The following is an 18307-nucleotide window of genomic DNA, read 5'->3' as shown; positions in this document are numbered from 1 at the left end:
TGCAGTCCATGGGGTCGCAAAGAGTCGGACACAACTGAGCGACTGAACAACAGCAAGTGGTGATGCTGATGGTGACTACGGGGATGGTGGTGAAGGTGGTGCTTACGATGGTGACGGTGAAACCACGTGTACTGCTGTTCATTTAACAGACTTCTCATTAAATGTGAAAACATCAGCTTTATGGATTGATCGTGTGTTTTATCAGTTTTAGGCAGACCTCATCTGTACACTTCCAGTAAAACACACTATGATCAGAATATTCTCTTCTTTTATGAAGTCAACTAATTAGGGCTTTGATTGTAAGCAGCAAACTGCATCTCATCTTCCAGCTCCCTCGGTCTGTTGGCTGGCTTTCCAGGAGCCCCAGAGGGAGGTGGGGGAGACAGCCTGGTGTTTGTTTTTCTACCCTGGATAATGAAGGAAGGGAGGGAGGGAGTTTGAAATATCAAAAGTTACTAAGCCAGGCAAAATTTGTCTGGAAGGTTAAAAAATAAGTAAACCCTGCCTCTCTGGAGCTGGCCTCTGGAGACAGGCTGTGTTCTGTCTGGTCCGTGTGCCCTTTCCACACCCCACACCGTGGTTGTCAGCATCGTAGCCAGTGGCAGTCTCTGCGGGGGCCCTCGTGGGACAATTGTGCCCTGGGTGTCGAGGGTGTGCAGAAAGGTGTCCCATAGTCATTCCCCTTCGATTCCTCCAACGAGCCTTCGGAGGCTGCTGTTGGCTGTCATTCCCTTGAACAGGCCAGTAGCCGCAGGCTCAGTCCAAGCGGCTCAGCTGTAAACGCCAAAGCCGGGCTCAAAACCCAGTCTGTATTTCTCCTCCCCCAGGCCTTGGGGACGGGTTCCTGTAACCCCTTGATTGGAGGTAGGCAGATACTCCACTGGGCACAAGTCAGGTGAAGCCATGTGTCAGGGCGCGTGTGTGGTGTGGTCCTTGGGGCACCGCCCTTGAGAGCAGCTCGGTCTTTGGAGCCAGGTTCCAGCCTCGCTCTGGTGACAGCAGCGTCCCAGCTCTGCACTTCACCATTTTATTGATCGCACACATCCGGAGTCTTCCTAGATTTATGTCTGCCGGGACAGGCTCATTTCAAGGGATCATTTAAACTGGAAACGAATTCCTGACTCATGAATTGGAGTGCTGAGGACTCATGATTTGGAGTGCTGAGGACTCATGATTTGGAGTGCTGAGTAGTTCCTGTCTGTGACATTTAAGTGACTGTAGTCACGTCTCCAAAAGTCATCCCTGGATAATAATTGGATATTCTCCCTGATGCTTTGGCCCTCAAAACACGCAGGGCATGTCTGTGTCTTCACTTGATGGGCTCCTTTAGAATGATGAAGACACGCCTCAGTGTGTCCTATGAGATCCCCTCGTAGGAGGACCCACAGGGCAGCCAGCAGCCACGCACGGGCGCCATGGGGCTCCCACTGGTGACTTCTCTGGGTTAGGACTGCTCCTTTTGCTCGCTTCCTGGAGCTGCAGGTTTTCATTCACGCCTTCCTGTTCCTCCGCTGCCTTATCGGTGAAACGGGCCTCCTGCTACCTCTGGCAAGAAGGCGCTGAGGGTGGAATCAAGGAGTGGAGAGGTGTGTCTTCTGAACTGTAGAGCACACACATACCTGTGCTCACATGTGCACGCGTGTGCACACAGACACATACACCTGTCTGTACACACATGCACACACACAGGGTCGTTGTTATAAAGTCACACGAACCACTTGCCCTTCAGTTTTGAAATCTCTCTTCCTTCCAGGTCTGGCAGCTCTTAGAATGACGGGGTGTGTGCCTTGAGCTTGGTTAATATTGACTCAGAGCTGTCCTTCTGTGGGTGAGTGGAGGAGTTTTCTGGGATCCTGGCTGGCTTCCTCCTGGGAGGGTGTGACTGGCAGTGCCTGGCAAGGGTTTTATTCTTAGCTTCCTAGGAGATAAACCTCCCGGATGGGAGTTTTCAATGGAAGTCCTTGCGGAGCAGTGGGGAGCGGTTACACGGAATTGCCGGGCCAGACTCTTGCCCTGGGTTATGATGGGCCCCAGTGGCTCCGGACATCTGGGACGGTCACCTGGTGGGTCCTCCCCGGCCGCCCTGGAGCCGGGCCAGGGCACACTTAGCCCAGTGCAGAATGAGCCCCCAGGCAGCCTTCAGGTCCCCGAGCCCCAGGAGCGTTGCCCTGGCTGGCTGCCCCCAGAGTTCGTTCTCTCTCACCTGCTTCCCCCACATGCTGGATGGTAACCTGCCGAAATCCGGCTCATCCATGGGCCCTTGTCCCCTCAGGGCCAGGGCTCTCTCAGATACCCTTTCCTCTTTTCTCTCTGCAGAACACTGCTCACTGAGGCAAAATAATGCTGTTGTTTTAAGTAACTAACAGTTTGGGTCATCATGAATGAGCCCCAGTTGGTGGGGTGGGTTCTGGCGGCCCGACCAGGGGCCAGGAGCCTGGGGTGGGACCCGGACGCTCAGGAGCCCGAGTTCCAGTAGAAACCGTTTCACAGAACCAGCAGGGCAGGAGGTGAGACCCCATAATCAGATGACAGGCCCAGCATCAGGCCAGGGTGTGTGACCTTGGGCCAGGATCCAGGGCTCACCTCCCCTGGAAGTAACGCCCAGGGCTCTTCTTTTACAGCCTGGGATTAGCTGTACCCCACACGTGAAAGGTGTGTTTGCCAAGCATAGGTCCATCTTTTAAATTTTTCTTGTAAGTGTTTTTAGTTACTTAGAGCACCACCTGAACACAGACTCATGGTAAAGGTGCAGACATGAAGCCCAAGACTGGGGTTTCCCTGCAGTTTCCACCTGTCAACGTGGTGCGGGCCTGCCCACGGTCTGAACCAAGGGCATCGCGTGCTCACGGCTGTTTCAACAGCGGGCTCCTGGCTGTGTGTCCTTCCACCCTCTTTTTCTCTCCTAACCTCTATCTGCACATGTCCTTCTTGCCACCACGGAGCCTCCCCTCCCTCCCAAGGGCCCCCTGTCTGTCTCTCTGCCTGCCTTGTGGACCCAGCCTGAAGTGGTCCCCAGGCCCTCTCTCCAGCCACAGCGGTCCGCAAGGGCAGCCTCCTTCCAGGCCCTGCAGTGTGCACCCCAAGTCTGCAGTGACCCTCACGGCCACTCAGGTGTGCCTTTGAGGCCTGGGACCCCGGCCGCCCGACAGCAGTCTTTCCTGCAGAACTCGGAGCCATCCCGCCTGCGGCCGGCAGGTTTGTGAGCGGACCCCACCCTGTCCCGTGTGTCTGCCGGACCGCGGCTCAGAGAACGGGGGTCGCGCTGCCTCGGCTCCTGTTTGCTCCGGGCATGGGTGTCCCCCCATTAATATCATCGTCCTGCAAGAGGCCCCGGGGCCCTCACCCGGGTCTCGGGGGTCAGGGCGGCCCTGGCGGGCACAGAGCCAACTTGCTGCCAGTGTTCTCTGTCTGTATCTCTCTCTCTGTCTCCCTTGGTGTCTGTATCTCCTAGTCTTTCTGACCCTGTGCCTCTCTCTGTCTCTCCCTTGGTCTCTGTCTCTCATGGTCTCTGTGTCTCTCTCTGTCTCTCCCTTGGTCTCTGACTTTGTCTCTGTATCTCCCTTGATCTCTGTCTCTCGTGGTCTCTGACTGTGTCTCTGTGTCTCTCTTGATCTCTCTGACTCTGACTCTTTCTTACTTTTCTGTTGATAATATTTAACACCTTTATTGAGATTTCTCTCACACACCGTACAGTTTGCCTATCTAAAATATACAATTCACTGTTTTTCAATCTGCTTGCACATTGGCTAACCACCCCACAGTTACTATTAGAGCGTTTTCATCGCCCCCAACCACTCCCCACCCGCAGCCCCCGCCGCGGGCAGCGCCCACCCCTCCTGTCTCCGGATCTCCAGCCTCGTCTCCAGGCTGCTGTTCGCCCAGCTCCCCGGCCTGTGCCGTGTGTCTTGTTCTCGGCCCCTGCCCTTCCCAGGGCAGCGGGTCCCCCGGAGCTGGGGCGGGACTGCTGGCCCGGCCCTGTAAGCAGGTCCCTGGGTGGAAACCCCGGTCGGTTGCCTCGTGGACTCTTCATTCAGCAGTTACTTACCAAGCGTGCAGCCTGGGGGGCCATGCCTGTTGCCTCTGCTCTGGACTCTGTAGATGGCGGTGGGCCAGGGCGATGGGCCTGGGGCGGGGGCTTGCCGCGGGAGACCGTGCAACCCCCCTGCGTCAGGCGCCTGCGCCTGTGGGCACTTGAGCATCTAAAGACTCGTCCCCAAAGGTAACCTGCTCGTTCGTAACAGCCCAGCTGCGTCCGGTAGGCAGAGGACTCGCGTCCCCACTGCTGCTTCATCAGTCTGCTTCCACCTGTCTCTCTTTCATTTCACTTGGTGCTCCGAGCGGCTCGCAGGATCTCAGTTCCCCGACCGGGGATTGAACCTGGGCCCCAGCAGAGATCGTACGGAGTTCTCACCACTAGGAAACCTGGGAGCTCCTTCACGTGCCTTTTTCTCTGTGGGTATTGTCCCCAGCCTCCCCATCAGGACTTCAAGAGGGTTAGCCTCTCCAGGTGAATAGTAGAGGCTCACTAAACCGACAGGACTAGGTCCCTTTTCATTGTACAGATAACACGAGAAAAGAACGTTGGCTGCCTCTTAAAGACATTAGGAAGTGTAAGTACAGAAAATAACAACAGAAGATCCCTGCTGTTTGTTCCCCCACCCTTTCTCCTTCCTGAGAAAGCAATTCCTGTCAACGGGTAACTTCTTTCCAGAACTATTCATTGCTTTCTAAAATACAGACTTTAAAATGGAAGTGAAATTAAGCTATATTGTTGTTCTGAGACTCATATTTTCTAGTTAGACATTTTGGATTTTTTTCTAGTCAGTGTATTATCGGCGTGTGTTGTTTTTTTTTTGTTTTGTTTTTGCTATCACTGCCTTGGCAAAGAATGTTCTGTGGAGAATATTATGGAGGTTCCTTAAAAAACTAAACATAGAGACACCAAATGATCCAGCAATGCCACTCCTGGGCATATATCTGGACAAAATGCTAATTGAGAAAAATCCGTGCACCCCAGTGTTCATAGCAGCACTCCTTACAATAGCCAGGAGATGGAAGCAACCTAAATGCCCATCAGCAGAGCAGTGGGTAAAGAGGTCGTGGTACATATATACCATGGAACATTCTGCTGCTGCTGCTGCGTCGCTTCCGTCGTGTCCGACTCTGTGCGACCCCGTAGACGGCAGCCAAAACAGTGAACCGATGGCCATTTGCAGCAACATGGATGGATCCAGAAATTATCGCACTAAGTAAGCCAGATAAAGATATGTGTCACTTTTATATGGAGTCTGAAATCAACTTATTTACAAAACAGACTCATAGACGTAGAAATACACATGGTTACCAAAGGGGAAAATGGGAGAGGGATACATCAGGAATTTAGGATGAACAGAAACAGATAAGCAACAAGGACCTACTGTGTGGCTCGGAGAAGCATGTCGATATCCTGTGATGACCCCTGATGGAAAAGTATCTGAAACAGCACGTGCGTCTGTGTATGTAACTGGATCGCGCTGCTGGGCACCGGGAACAGCGCAGATCAGCTGTACTTCAAGAGAAAGTTGTTTTGAAAACAAAGAATATTCCAGAATCGTTCCCACTTTTCCTTATTTTAGAGTATTTTTGCCATCTCCACATTTTCTCTTCTTTCCTTTTGGAGTTTACTTGTGGTCTTTCAATTAGTACATATTTTATATGCACGTGCAAAGCTCTCTATAAAGGTGCTCAGTTGCTCAGTCATGTCTGACCTTTTGCCACCCAATGAACTGTAGCCCACCAGCCTCCTCTGTCTGTGGGATTTTCCAGGCAAGAATACTGGAGTGGGTTGCCATTTCCTTCTGCATGCATCAATTCAGTTGCTCAGTCATGTCCGACTCTTTGCAACCCCATGGACTGCAGAATGCCAGACTTCACTGTCCATCACCAACTCCCAAAGCTTGCTCAAACTCATGTCCACTGAGTCGGTGATGGCATCCAACCATCTCATCGTCTGTCATCCCCTTCTCCTCCCACCTTCAATCCTTCCCAGCATCAGGGTCTTTTCCAATGAGTCAGTTCTTTGCAACAGGTGGCCAAAGTATTGGAGTTTCAGCTCCAGCATCAGTGAATATTCAGTGTTGATTTCCTTTAGGATGGACTGGTTGGATCTCCTTGCAGTCCAAAGGACTCTCAAGAGTCTTCTCCAACACCACAATTCAAAAGCATCAATTCTTCCGCACTCAAGCTTTCTCCATGGGTACATATAGTCTTAAAAAGAATCACTGGCCGTGGGGTGTGTGTATGTGAAATTTTTGCAGATTCTGCTGAGTCGCCGTCCCAAGTCTTTGCAGCAGTGAAGGTTCAGCTGGCAGCGTCTGGGCATCTGCCCTCCTCCTGGTTGCTCCAGTGAGCAGAAACCCCCTCCTGTTGACTTTGTGTTTCCATGTCTCTGAACTCCTGCAAGCTCACCCTGTGAACAAGCTCCTTTGCAAGATATATGTGCCGTGATTTGCAAACAGATCTCTTCTTCCCTCTGCAGGACAGCTGTGCTCGCGTGCTTCTGTTTCGAGGTGGAGATAAGGAACTGAAGAACTACAACAGCCAGACCCCGTTCCAGGTAAGCAGGCTCCTCCAGCTCCCGCGACGCCCCCGGGCCGCACGCCCTCTCCATGTTCGGTGAGCACTGGGCCCTGGGGTCGGGGGCGAGGTCTGTGTTTGGAGCGAGACCCTCTTTCAGATCGCCTGTACACACCAGCTTCCTTCGGATTAGAACAAACAGCTAAGGCAGCCATGCCTCCGGGGGGCAATTCACGAAGGCAGTTTGTGAAAAGCAGAAAGACCCGGACGTTGTCGTTGCAGTGGCGGGCAGTGCTGGCTTCGCTGCCCATCGTGTGAACAGGGACAGTCTCCTGGGCGCGGCAGGGTGGCTCGCCATCCGTCCAGTGACCCCACCTGGCCTGCTGTCCTGGGTAGACGGTCAGCAACCCAGCTCGGAGCGGCCACGGGGTTACGAAGTGGAGCAAAAAGCCAGGGTCCTGGTTTGTAAACTGTGGTGAAGTACGTGTTACACAGAAGGCACCGTCGCAGCCGTGCAGTTCAGTGGCCGGGGCACATGGCGCGGTGTGGTCACATCCCCTCTGTGTGGCTTGTCATCCGCCCAAGGAAACTCTGGACCCGGAAGAGTCACTCCCTGCTCCTCCCTCCCGTGGCCCCTGGACAGCCTCTCGTTTCCCGCTGTCCCTGGGGATGAGCTGCCTCTGGACGCTGCAGAAGCGGAGGGGCTTGTGCCGTACGTGGTCTTTTGTGCTGAGCTTCTTTCGCTCAGCACGGCCTTTTCAAGGTCCATCTGTGCTGGGTGTATCGCTGCTTCGTCCCTTTTTATGGCTGAGTAATACCCCGTTTTATAAACGTGGGGCTCATTGAATTTTGATGCAGCTGACCAGATGGTTTAGCATGAAAGAACTTTTTTTTTTTTGGCTAAACGCCCGAAGTTGCAGAAATGCTTTTTTCTTCCTAAACACAGTCGGCTCTCTCTCTCTCCTCAAACTGAACATTGATGTGACTGTGATTCTTTTTATCTGGAAAGACTTTTTACACCTTCCTGAGCAGAGAGAGGTCTCACGTTTAGACCTGGCTTCCAGGGGTCACTCGGCTCATCCTCCCCTTGCCATCGTGTCATTGCGTCAGCGCTCAGTCATGCCCGACTCTTTGCGACACCGTGGACTGCAGCCCACCAGGCTCCTCTGTCCGTGGGATTTTCCAGTACAAGAGTACTGGAGTGGGTTAACCATTTCCTCCTCCAAGGGGTCTTCGCAACCCAGGGATTGAACCTGCATCGCCTGTGTCTCCTGAATTGCAGGCTGATTTTTTACCCACTGAGCCATCAGGGATTCCTCCGCTCAGATATTAGTAATATAGATGGGTTTGATATCTTTTTAAAAATTACTGTATTTTTGGCTGTGCTGGGTCTTCATTGCTGTGTGTTTTTGTCTGTGTCTAGTAGATGGCAATGGCACCCCACTCCAGTACTCTTACCTGGAAAATCTCATGGACGGAGGAGCTTGGAAGGCTGCAGTCCATGGGGTCACAAAGAGTCGGACACAACTGAGTGACTTCACTTTCACTTTTCACTTTCATGCATTGGAGAAGGAAATGGCAACCCACTCCAGTGTTCTTGCCTGGAGAATCCCAGGGACAGGGGAGCCTGGTGGGCTGACGTCTCTGGGGTCGCACAGAGTCGGACACGACTGAAGTGACTTAGCAGCAGTGGCGGCCGCTCGCTAGTTGTGCTGTGCGGGCTCCTCACTGCAGTGGCCTCTCGTTGCTGAGCACGGGCTGTAGGCGTGTGCGCTTCAGTCATCACAGCATGCAGGCTCTCGAGCACAGGCTCAGTAGTCGTGGTGCTCGGACTTCGTTGCTCCAAGGCGTGTGGGACTGTCATGGCTCAGGGATCAAACCTGTGTCTCCCGCATTGGCAGGCAGTTTCTTTACCACTGAGCCACTGGGAAAGCCCTTGATGGCTTGAAAATGAGTCAGCTCAATCCCCAAATGAAGCTGGGTGTTTAACAGTCATCGTTAATAAGTTTGCTCAGCTCATGAGCAGTGGCTCATGAGCAGTGGCAGGCTTGGGTTTTACTCTGCATCTGTGGCTTAAAGGTATTTAATGTGAAATGGGTCATGGAGGTGAGTTCCTGGTGTGTTATTGGGTCTACAAAGACTATGCTTTCTTTCCCAAAGCATGTCCTCTTCGCAGTGGTGATAATGAGGGAGTGCGGGCTCTTGCCACTTCGTGATGGGACTCATCCATAGGTCGGTGGTCTCGGTTTAAATATCTTGTTGCTATTAAGTGATGCATTTCCGTGGCCCTTTTTTTGAAGTCAAACAATACTTAAATTGCTTAGAAAATAGCAGCTAATGCCCTTGGCTGGGAAAGATTGAAGGCAAAAGGAGAAGAGGGCAGCAGGGAATGAGACGGTTGGATGGCATCACCAACTCAACGGACATGTATGAGCTTGGGCAAACTCTGGGAGTTGGTGAGGGACAGGGAGGCCTGGCGTGCTGTGGTCTATGGGGTCACAAAGAGCAGGACACGACTGAGTGACTGAAGAGCAACAGCAGTGGCCTTTGATTTGGGTTGGCACGTGGACGGTACCACAGAGCCATTGCTGCCCTTCTGGGCAGAGGTTTGTACCCGCCACCTGACTCCCCAGGGGAGTGAGTTGTGCGCGGCACCCAGGACAGAAGGTCACTGTTGGCAAACACCACCCGCCCGGTCCGTGAGTCCCCACTCCTGTCCTGTGCCCTCAGGCAGCGACCACCTCGGGGGGGACGCCCCCTTCTTCCAAGAGTCCTGGAAGGAACCCTTCTGCACCCTCCCTACCACCCCCCACCGCAACAGATCCACCCCAGCTCACCCCCAAGGCCATCTGTCTTGATTTTGCTAACAATAATCAATCAAGAGCCCCAAATGGTTCAGGAAGACAATTACGCCTGAATAATGGGCCTTGTGCCCTGCAGACATTGTTCGTGGTCGGGGCAGGATCAAAGCCTGGGATGCGCTCGGCACACCCAGTACCGCTCTGACTGTGCAAGCTGGCCTCGCTGCCTCGCGTGTCCCCACCTCCTCGTGTTTTCATGGTGCAGAGAGACTTCAGCGTCTGGAGCCTCGCCGGTAATACGTCCCCAGCATTCGTGTTGCATTCGTGATCCCTCCCCTCCCGGTGATGAAAAGTGAACCCCTCCCTGTTGATTTCGGGGGGCATGTCCGCTTGCCACATCATTTAACAGGGCTCAAGTGTGTCCACCTGGGAAGTCTTGATGGCATTCAGCTGCTGTTGTGAGCAGGGGCTTTTCTAACACACCATGGGATATTTGACAGACTTCATCCGGCCGAACTTTGCTTGATTTAATCCCAAGGCTGGAGCAACGGCAGCAGGACTCAGGAACTGGAGAGAAATGCAGGTTCTCAGGCTTCCCTTGCACTACCCTGAATCCAAAGCTTGGGGGCAGGGCTTCGGGTCCTAAGTCCTCATAAGTCCCCTAGAGACCTCAGCATCTGCTCAGGTTTGAGAATCGTGAGAGACAGAGGTGACGTTTTGAAGGAAGAGAAGGAAGAGCAGAAGGAGCGTCTACAACATTACTTGGACGTTTCTGAAATAGCAGTGGCCGTGATTGTGATGGCGGTGATGGTCTGAGTCACCCTGGGCCGCCATGACAAAGTACATGGACTGGGGCTTAAACAGCAGACGTTACTCCTCACAGTCTGGAGACGAGAAGTCCGAGGTCAAGGTGCTGGCAGATGCAGTTTCTGGGAGGGCTGTCTTCCTGGCTTACAGACAGGCACCTGGTCACTGGCGTTTCTTCAGTGTACTGTGAAGACAGAGAGAGAGAGAGGCTTCTGGTGTTTCTTCCTCTTCTTGTAGGAACAGCAATCTTATCTGATTAGCTTCCTACCCTTATGACCTCATTTAGCCTTACTTACCTCCCTGGAGGCCCTGTCTATAAATATCATCACAGTGGGAGACGCAGTTCAGTCATAACATTCATGACGATGGTGCTGGTGGTGGTGGTGGTTCTGGTGGTGCTGGTGGTGCTGGTGGTGGTGATGGTTCTGGTGGTTCTGGTGGTGATGATGCAGTCTAGTGTGTTGAACATAGTGAAGATGACTCTCCCCAGTTGCACAGAATCTCAAAGCTCACAAATGCTCTTCTGTACATTTTCATTTAATGTTCGACAACCCAACGAGGTGGGATTTTTATGCCCAGTTTATGGGAGACATGGACTTGGGGATGGACGCCTAGGCTTCCTGAATCAGTCAGTGGCCGTGTCCGTGGCCTCCAGGCCATTGAGTGCCATCCCAGGCTCTGGTTTGGGGAGAAGCAGGCACGTCCTCTGGCCCGTGACTGGTCTTCCATCCTGGCGTGGAGCGAACATCAACAGGGAATCCTTTGCTTTCTGGATCACTCAGTCCAAGGAAGCAAGCATGTCCTGGTTCTGAAGCTAAGGGGAAATGGGATGGAAAGAATTCTAAGGAGGTGGAAGGTCTAAGTGAAGAGAGTGTGCAGCCAGTGGGGCAGTGGGGAGAGAGACACGGTGGCTGGTGGGACCGCCGTGGCTGGTGGGATGGCTGTGGTGTCTGCTGGATTAGGCTCCAGTGCTGTGATGTTACTGTAGGTTCAGATCAGCACTCAGTTGACTCGGTTGAGGAGGTGGAGCCTCCGTGATGTGGGTGGGCCTCTCCCATCAGCTGGAGGCATTGGGAGTGAAAGCTGGGGTTTCCCAGAGAAGAAGGAATTCTGCTCCAGACTGTAATACAGAGACCCCACCTGGGTTCCCAACACTGGCCCGCCCCAGACCTCACGCTTGCCAGGCCTCACCATCTCAGGAGCCGGTTCTTTAAAATAAATCAGTGTGTGTGTGTGCACATCCTCTATGTCCTTCCCTGGAGAGCCCTGGCTGGGCCCAGGAGGATGGAGTTGAACCCTTCCTGCCCGCCGGCGGCTCCATTCCGTAGGGGCTCCGTGGTTCTGGAGGGCAGGCCTCCAGCCCCTGTGTGTTTGGAGAAGCAGCTCCCCCCCACCCACGCGTCACCGATCTGTTGGCCCCCAGGCTGCCCTCTGCAGCTGCTCTCAGACACCAAGAAGCAGAGAGAGAGGAGAAAACAGGAGGGGAGGCAAGGCAGTGAGAGTCATTTCAGACATCGGCTGTCCGGCTGTCCTCCAGGGAGGGACTTGTGAGAAAGGATCCGAGGCAGGAGTTGGGTGGGGGATACAGAAGGACCTGCTGGGGGTCTTGCTGGTGAAGGTCGTGCACAGGGAGCAGAGCTCTTGGCCCCGCCAGACTCTCGGCCTTTAACACACGTCACTCGTGACACAGGTCTCCATCGTCCCCTTCAGATGGAGAGTTGGGTAGACGCCGGGGTCCACAGCTCGAAGGGGATGGTGAGGGTTGCTCACGGCCTTGGCCCCCGAGTCCTTCTTCCACCATCACTCGGGATATGACGGGACGAGAAAGGCCGGCACCAGGAAGGAGGGAGTTCCCGGCCTCTGGTCTCGGGCGGTAAATCACCGAGCCAAGCCTGGTGCTGGCAGACGACAGTAAAATCCATCTCCTCGAGCCCTTCTGTGACGTGCTGTCTGATGCCCAGGACGTGGCCGTGGTGCTGTGGGTTCTTGGGGGACACGTGGTTCACGGGAATGACCTTGGGTCCCCCCTGAAGTGTCAGATCCTGGCTCTTGTCCTTCAGACCTACGAGATCTCCTTCAGCTCTGACTTGGCTCGCTCATCCCGGGACACAGCCGGAGACGGATGGACATTCTCCCAGGTCACATTCGATGTTGGACAGGGTGGTGACCCCTTGCGAGTGACCGAGTCTCCTATCCTTCTCTGTGACCTTGGAGCCACCGGGTTGGGGGATGGCTCAGCGACAAAGGCAGCCTGACATTCCCGCATCTGGGTTCCAGGTGCTGTATTTTTTCTGGGAAGTTGATGAAATCCACTCAGCAGGCACTTGGATGCTGTTTCCTCCGGGCGCCTGTTTGCACTTCCTTCCGTGTTGGTGACTCAGCAGTAGGACTGTTGGGTGGTGTGGAGTCTTGTAGCAGTCCCCACGGACTGTAGTGCAAGGGCAGACTGTTGGGTGGTGTGGAGTCTTGTAGCAGTCCCCACGGACTGTAGTGCAAGGGCAGACTGTTGGGTGGTGTGGAGTCTTGTAGCAGTCCCCACGGACTGTAGTGCAAGGGCAGACTGTTGGGTGGTGTGGAGTCTTGTAGCAGTCCCCACGGACTGTAGTGCAAGGGCAGACTGTTGGGTGGTGTGGAGTCTTGTAGCAGTCCCCACGGACTGTAGTGCAAGGGCAGACTGTTGGGTGGTGTGGAGTCTTGTAGCAGTCCCCACGGACTGTAGTGCAAGGGCAGACTGTTGGGTGGTGTGGAGTCTTGTAGCAGTCCCCACGGACTGTAGTGCAAGGGCAAGGCGGGCTTCTCCCCCACAACCTTGCATTCCCCTGGGGCAGGTCGGGGCAGGGTCCCAGCCCTGCTCTGCGGGACTGCCTTCTGCCCACAAATGGGATGAGGTGACCTGGGGGAAGCCCAGGGCTGCCGTAAAACCACGTCAGAGGCACAGGGACACGCAGACATGCACGGACACGCACACGCTCACGGACGTGCACACTTAGATACAGAGACTGCACACACACACGTGCACACAGACACACATCAGCACACAGACACATGCACACGCCAACACATAGACGCACATCTGCACACACATGGGCATGCACACATAGATACGCACACACTGCACACACAGACACACGTGTGCATACACCAACACGTAGACACACATCTGCACACACATGGACATGCACACATAGATACGGACACACGGCACATCTGCACACACAGACACACATGTGCACACACCAACACATAGACACACATCTGCACACACATGGACATGCACACATAGATACGGACACACTGCACATCTGCACACACACACACATGTGCACACACCAACACATAGACACACATCTGCACACACATGGACATGCATACATAGATATGCACACGCTGCACACACGTGCACACACAGACACACGTGTGCACACACCAACACATAGACACATAACTGCACACACATGGACACGCACACATAGATACAGACACACTGCACACGTTTGCACACACAGACACATGGACACACGGGCACACACATGGAGATGTACACATAGATATTGACACACTGCACACACAGAGACACACAAACACACAGACACACACATGCACACCGACACACACGTAGACACACACCACATAGACACACACATGCACACATACAGGCCCTCTGGAGGAGCTTATCTAGTTGAGGGTTCAGAGTCTGTGGCCATGCCTGTAAATTCAATTCCGATGGCGTCCATACAGCCTCATCCCCCCGGGCACACGGTGGCTCCTTCCCTCATCCTTGGAGGTGGTCACGGGTCCTCCTCCTCCCCAATCCCAGCTCAGAAGGACCACCACCCACGTGACCCCTGCCCACCACCCAGCATGGATCCAAAGAGCGATCCCAGCTTGACCTTCAGCTCACTGGGACCAGTGCCCCTGAGCCTCGGGGATGCCCTGGGTCTGGCAGGCAGAGGGCTGGGGAGCAGCAGGGAGCGTGGTGAGACGGGAGGGACCAGCCCCACGTGGGCACGGCTGCCCCCAAGTGAGGGGGGCATATCATGGCAGGTGAAAAGATGGGAAAGCAGGGCCGAGTGGGGTGGCCGAGGACCCTGGTGTGAGGGGACCACACATCAGACTCGAGCCGAGACGCAGCCACTGCTGGGGAGCGGGCCCTGCTCTCCAGGGGATGGGGCAGGAGCCAGGGCCCAGGGCGTGGGTGACTGTGACGGTTCTGGGCCTGGGGCACCCCCAGGGAGGTGCATGGCGGGTGCTGCAAGGGCCCCACCCCGCAGGGCAGGGGTCTGTGCTGGGCTAAATAAAGGCCCCAGGAGAGGTGGCTCCTGACCTATGGAACCTGTGGCTACGACCTCGTACAGCAGGGACTTTACCAAGCGGCTAAGGATCTTGAGGTGGTGGTTAGTCTGGATTATCTGGGAGGGCTCAGCGTCATTTCTAGGGTCCTTCTATGGGAGTGAGCACAGGGGAAGGGGCCCCATGAAGATGAGGAAGAGACGGGGGATGCAGCCATGAGCCCAGAGCTCCTGCAGCCCCTAGAAGCCGGAAGAGGCAGGGAGGACCCTGGCCAGGAGCCTGTGGAGGGAGCCAGCCCTGCCCACAGCCCGGGTTGGGCCCTGCGAGCCTGACTTTGGACTGTGGCTTCCAGAACCGGGTGAGGCTCTGCTGCTCGGAGCCCACAGCGTGTGGTCCTCTGCTCCAGCCCCTGCGGGGGGCTGCCACGAGAGCTCGCCGGTGGCGGGCCAGTGGCCAGCTCACCGGTTCCCGCTGCCCACACCCTGAAGCACTCAGCCCTGCGCCCTGCCGCCCGGCCCTGAGCCAGGCTCCTGCCTCGGTTCCCATGGTTTCCCCTCTGCCCTCTGTGAAGACTGTCACCAGCTCGGGCGCATCTCTGCTCCTTGCCACCAAGGAGAGCTACTGGGGACGCCACCATGTGGGAGCGGGACCCCACAGCTGTGTGATCATGGCCTTTGTGCTGCCCATGGTGTGTCCATCTGGGCCGCTGGGACAGGTCCCACAGATGGGGCAGCTCAGACAGCAGGGCTGGAGAGGGGGAGGCCAAAGTCAAGGTGCTGGCCCTGCAGTTCCTGGCGAGGGCCCCTCTTCCGGGCTTGCAGACGGCCACCTTCTCAGCCTCTCCACTTCGAAGCCCCCTCCACCTGCACTCCATGAGAAGCAGCGGTTAAACCCTCGCAGGATGAGTGATGAAATGCCAGGTTTCATCTGAGACCTTTCCGCGAGTGACGACAGAAAACTGCGTTTTTCAGTCCGACCGGATTCTCTTCTCTCCATTGCGTGTGTGTCTCCGGGGTGTTTAGAAGCAGCTCGGTGGGGCAGGAGCCGGCATCATGGGTGCCCGCCTCATGGCTGGTGATCTACTGACCTTCCACAGGGCTGGGTACCCAGCTGTTGGTGGGATAGGTCACAGTCTGCAATCCAGGGGGTGGATCTTAACCCAGAGACTTAGGCTGTGGCCTGCCCGTAGTTTTGCATCTTTATCTAAGTTTTCTGTTTTGTTTTTGGCCAGGTCACATGGCATGTGGGATCTTAGTTCTCTGACCAAAGATCGAACCCATGCCTCCTACGTTGGAAGTACAAAGTCTTAACCCCTGGACTGCCTGCCCAGACTTTTTAAAAGCTAGATTCTTTGCCAATATTTAAATATCCTCCAATTTGTTATAAAATTCCAATTTCCAGCTACCCTCGAATAATTGGGAAAAGCGGGCACACCCAGGCAGTCGTCGTGTGTGTTGGCGTTCGGCTGGCATGGGGAGCTCTGCCTCTTTGGGAAGCTCTGCAGTTGCCCCCCTGGCCCAGTCCCCGCTGCTCCTGACTGCCCGCCCTCGCCCACCTCTTCCGCTTCACGGCCTGGCCCTCTGAGCACTTCCCCGGATCCCTGCTTAGGGCATGTGGTCAGGGAAGCCATTCATTTTTAAGTCGTTTCTTTGAAAAGTTCTTCTTATTTGGGATTCAGACTCTGAGTTCCCATAGAAACAGGGAAGAGGACGTCGTGTCTCTGGATCAGGGCGCAGAAACCCGGGAGACCCAAGTTTGGGGCTGATGGACTGTGCTTATCTGTGATGGAGAAGGATCAGGTTTCAAGTTCATTATTCCAGACAGCATACGCCGAGTTCCCAGGAAGAGCCACACTCTCGTCTAGGTGCCCCGAGACACATCAGTGAACAAGGACGCCCCTGCTCTCGTGGAGTGTGTGTTCGTCAGACTAATGATTAACAGTTAAACGGATATACGCATACTGCGTCAGGGTTGCTAAACTAGTTGAAGAGAGAGAAGGCACGGTGAGTGAGTGGGTAGAGAGAGGGGGTGGAGCTGCAGGAGCCAGTGTCTTTAGTGACGGGAGCCTTGCAGGACCTCTGACGTTTGAGTGGAGGCCAGGATGGAAGGAGGGAGGAGGCAGGGGGCCATGCAGATGCCTGCGGGCGAGAACGGGTGAGAACTGGCACACCCAAAGGCCCTGGCATCAGCGCACGCCTGGCCATTGTGAGGAGCAGAGCGGATCAGCCAGCGGGGGCGGTGGGTGAGTGGAGACCAGGGGGGGCCCCCATGACTGGGAGAGGACTCTGGGTTTTACTCTGAGCGAGACGTGCGGGTCCCCCAGGACAGAAGGAAACAAACGGACATCAGCCCGTCCCGTCCCACTGCCTGTTGTGATCCCAGTGGCTCAGCTGGTAAAGAATCTGCCTGCAATGCAGGAGACCTGGGTTCAATCCCTGGGTCAGGGAGATCCCCTCTGGAGGAGGAAATGGCAACCCGCTCCAGTATTCTTGCCTGGAGAATCCCAGGGACAGAGGAGCCTGGCGGGCTGTCATCCATGGGATAGCAAAGAGTTGGGGACGGCCAAGCGACTAACATGTACGCACACACGTGATCCCATGTGAAAAGCAGGGCTGACGTTTGCCCCTTATGTGGCATGAGGAAGGGGTTCCCCCTGAACTGATCCAGCTTGGGGTCAGGAGATTCTCCTCGTTAACTGGTTGATTTGCAACAGTGAAGGAGGGGTGATGAAGTGGAGCCCAAGGCTGGGAAGGAGCTGGCTTGAGGTCAGAGTCATCAGACCCGGGGACTGAGGGCTCCAGGGAGCCCCGGGTGGACGCCTGGTCTGGGTAGGGGAGGTCGAGTCCTCGGAGCTCTTCCCTGGAACCCTTGCACCGTGAACCCAGGTTCCACAGGTTTAAAGTTACGGTGCAGGCTGTCCCCCTAAACACAGCACTGTGCAGCCGGCCTTGAGACCCCCGACCCAGGCATGTGGGCAGGGCTGGGCTGGGCCAGGGGCTCGGTTTGCAGATGCTGCTCTTCACAAGCTGAGAAAAGGACCCTCAGTCACCAGGGAGCGTGTGAAGGTCAGGATGCACGTGGGTGCCTGACCCTGTTATGTAAGAACGAAGGAGAGGCAGTCACCAGTCCTCAGCTCCAGGAAGGGGAGAGAAAAGAGGTGAAGAGTGTTGGGGAGGCCACCCTGCCTGCCACCAGACCTCAGGTCAGCACCCTGGAGACCCTGAGTGTTGGAGATGCAGGTGAGACTGGACGTGGTGTTTCAGTTGAACCTGCTAGGCCTGTAGGCCCGGCTTGTGGGGTCCTTGCTGACCTGGTGTGTGCTAAGTTGCTTCAGTCATGCCTGACTCTGTGTGACCCTAGGAACTGTATCCCACCAGGCTCCCCTGTCTGTGAAATTCTCTAGGCAAGAATCCTGGAGTGGGTTGCCATGCCCTCCCCGGGGGATCTTCCCAACCCACAGATCAAACCCACGTCTCCTACGTCTACCTACACTGGCAGGCAGGTTCTTTCCTGCTCGCGCCACCAGGGGAGCATGTTGCTCACTGATGTCACAGCTCCCAGCTCACTCCCTCTACCCCAGACACCCAGCCTCCGGCTGCTCCTCAGGCAGCCAGACACATGCTTGCCCCCGGGCCTTTGCACCCGCTGTCACCTCCATGACCAGAACCCCTCCCCCAAGCACCTGTGTTTCACGAGGCCCCCCTGGGGTGTGTCCTCCCACTGTAGGACCAACTCACCACATCCAGAGTTTCCGTCCTGTGTGCAGACGCTTCAAGCTGAAAATGGAAACAGAACAGACAGCCCAGCATCACCAGTCGTTAAGGGAAAACCGCCATCGGGAAAGGCAGACACCA

The 18307-nt window shown here is 55.3% G+C and overlaps 1 protein-coding gene across 4 annotated transcripts in view; it reads left to right on the top strand.

Moving 5' to 3' along the window:
- The window catches only part of SHANK2 (SH3 and multiple ankyrin repeat domains 2), a 561554-nt gene that overhangs the window by 151955 nt on the left and 391292 nt on the right, over positions 1-18307 (top strand). For all 4 annotated transcript variants that reach the window (XM_024987497.2, XM_015461388.3, XM_015461387.3 and 1 more), the window contains exon 10: positions 6518-6595. In XM_024987497.2, the coding sequence (XP_024843265.1) occupies positions 6518-6595 (78 nt within the window). The remainder of the gene's footprint in view (positions 1-6517; positions 6596-18307) is intronic.

Source organism: Bos taurus, chromosome 29 (assembly GCF_002263795.3).
Source record: "Bos taurus isolate L1 Dominette 01449 registration number 42190680 breed Hereford chromosome 29, ARS-UCD2.0, whole genome shotgun sequence".
Classification (NCBI taxonomy): domain Eukaryota; kingdom Metazoa; phylum Chordata; class Mammalia; order Artiodactyla; family Bovidae; genus Bos; species Bos taurus.
Note: the sequence above shows the minus strand (reverse complement) of the source record. Positions and strands in the feature narration are given on the sequence as shown.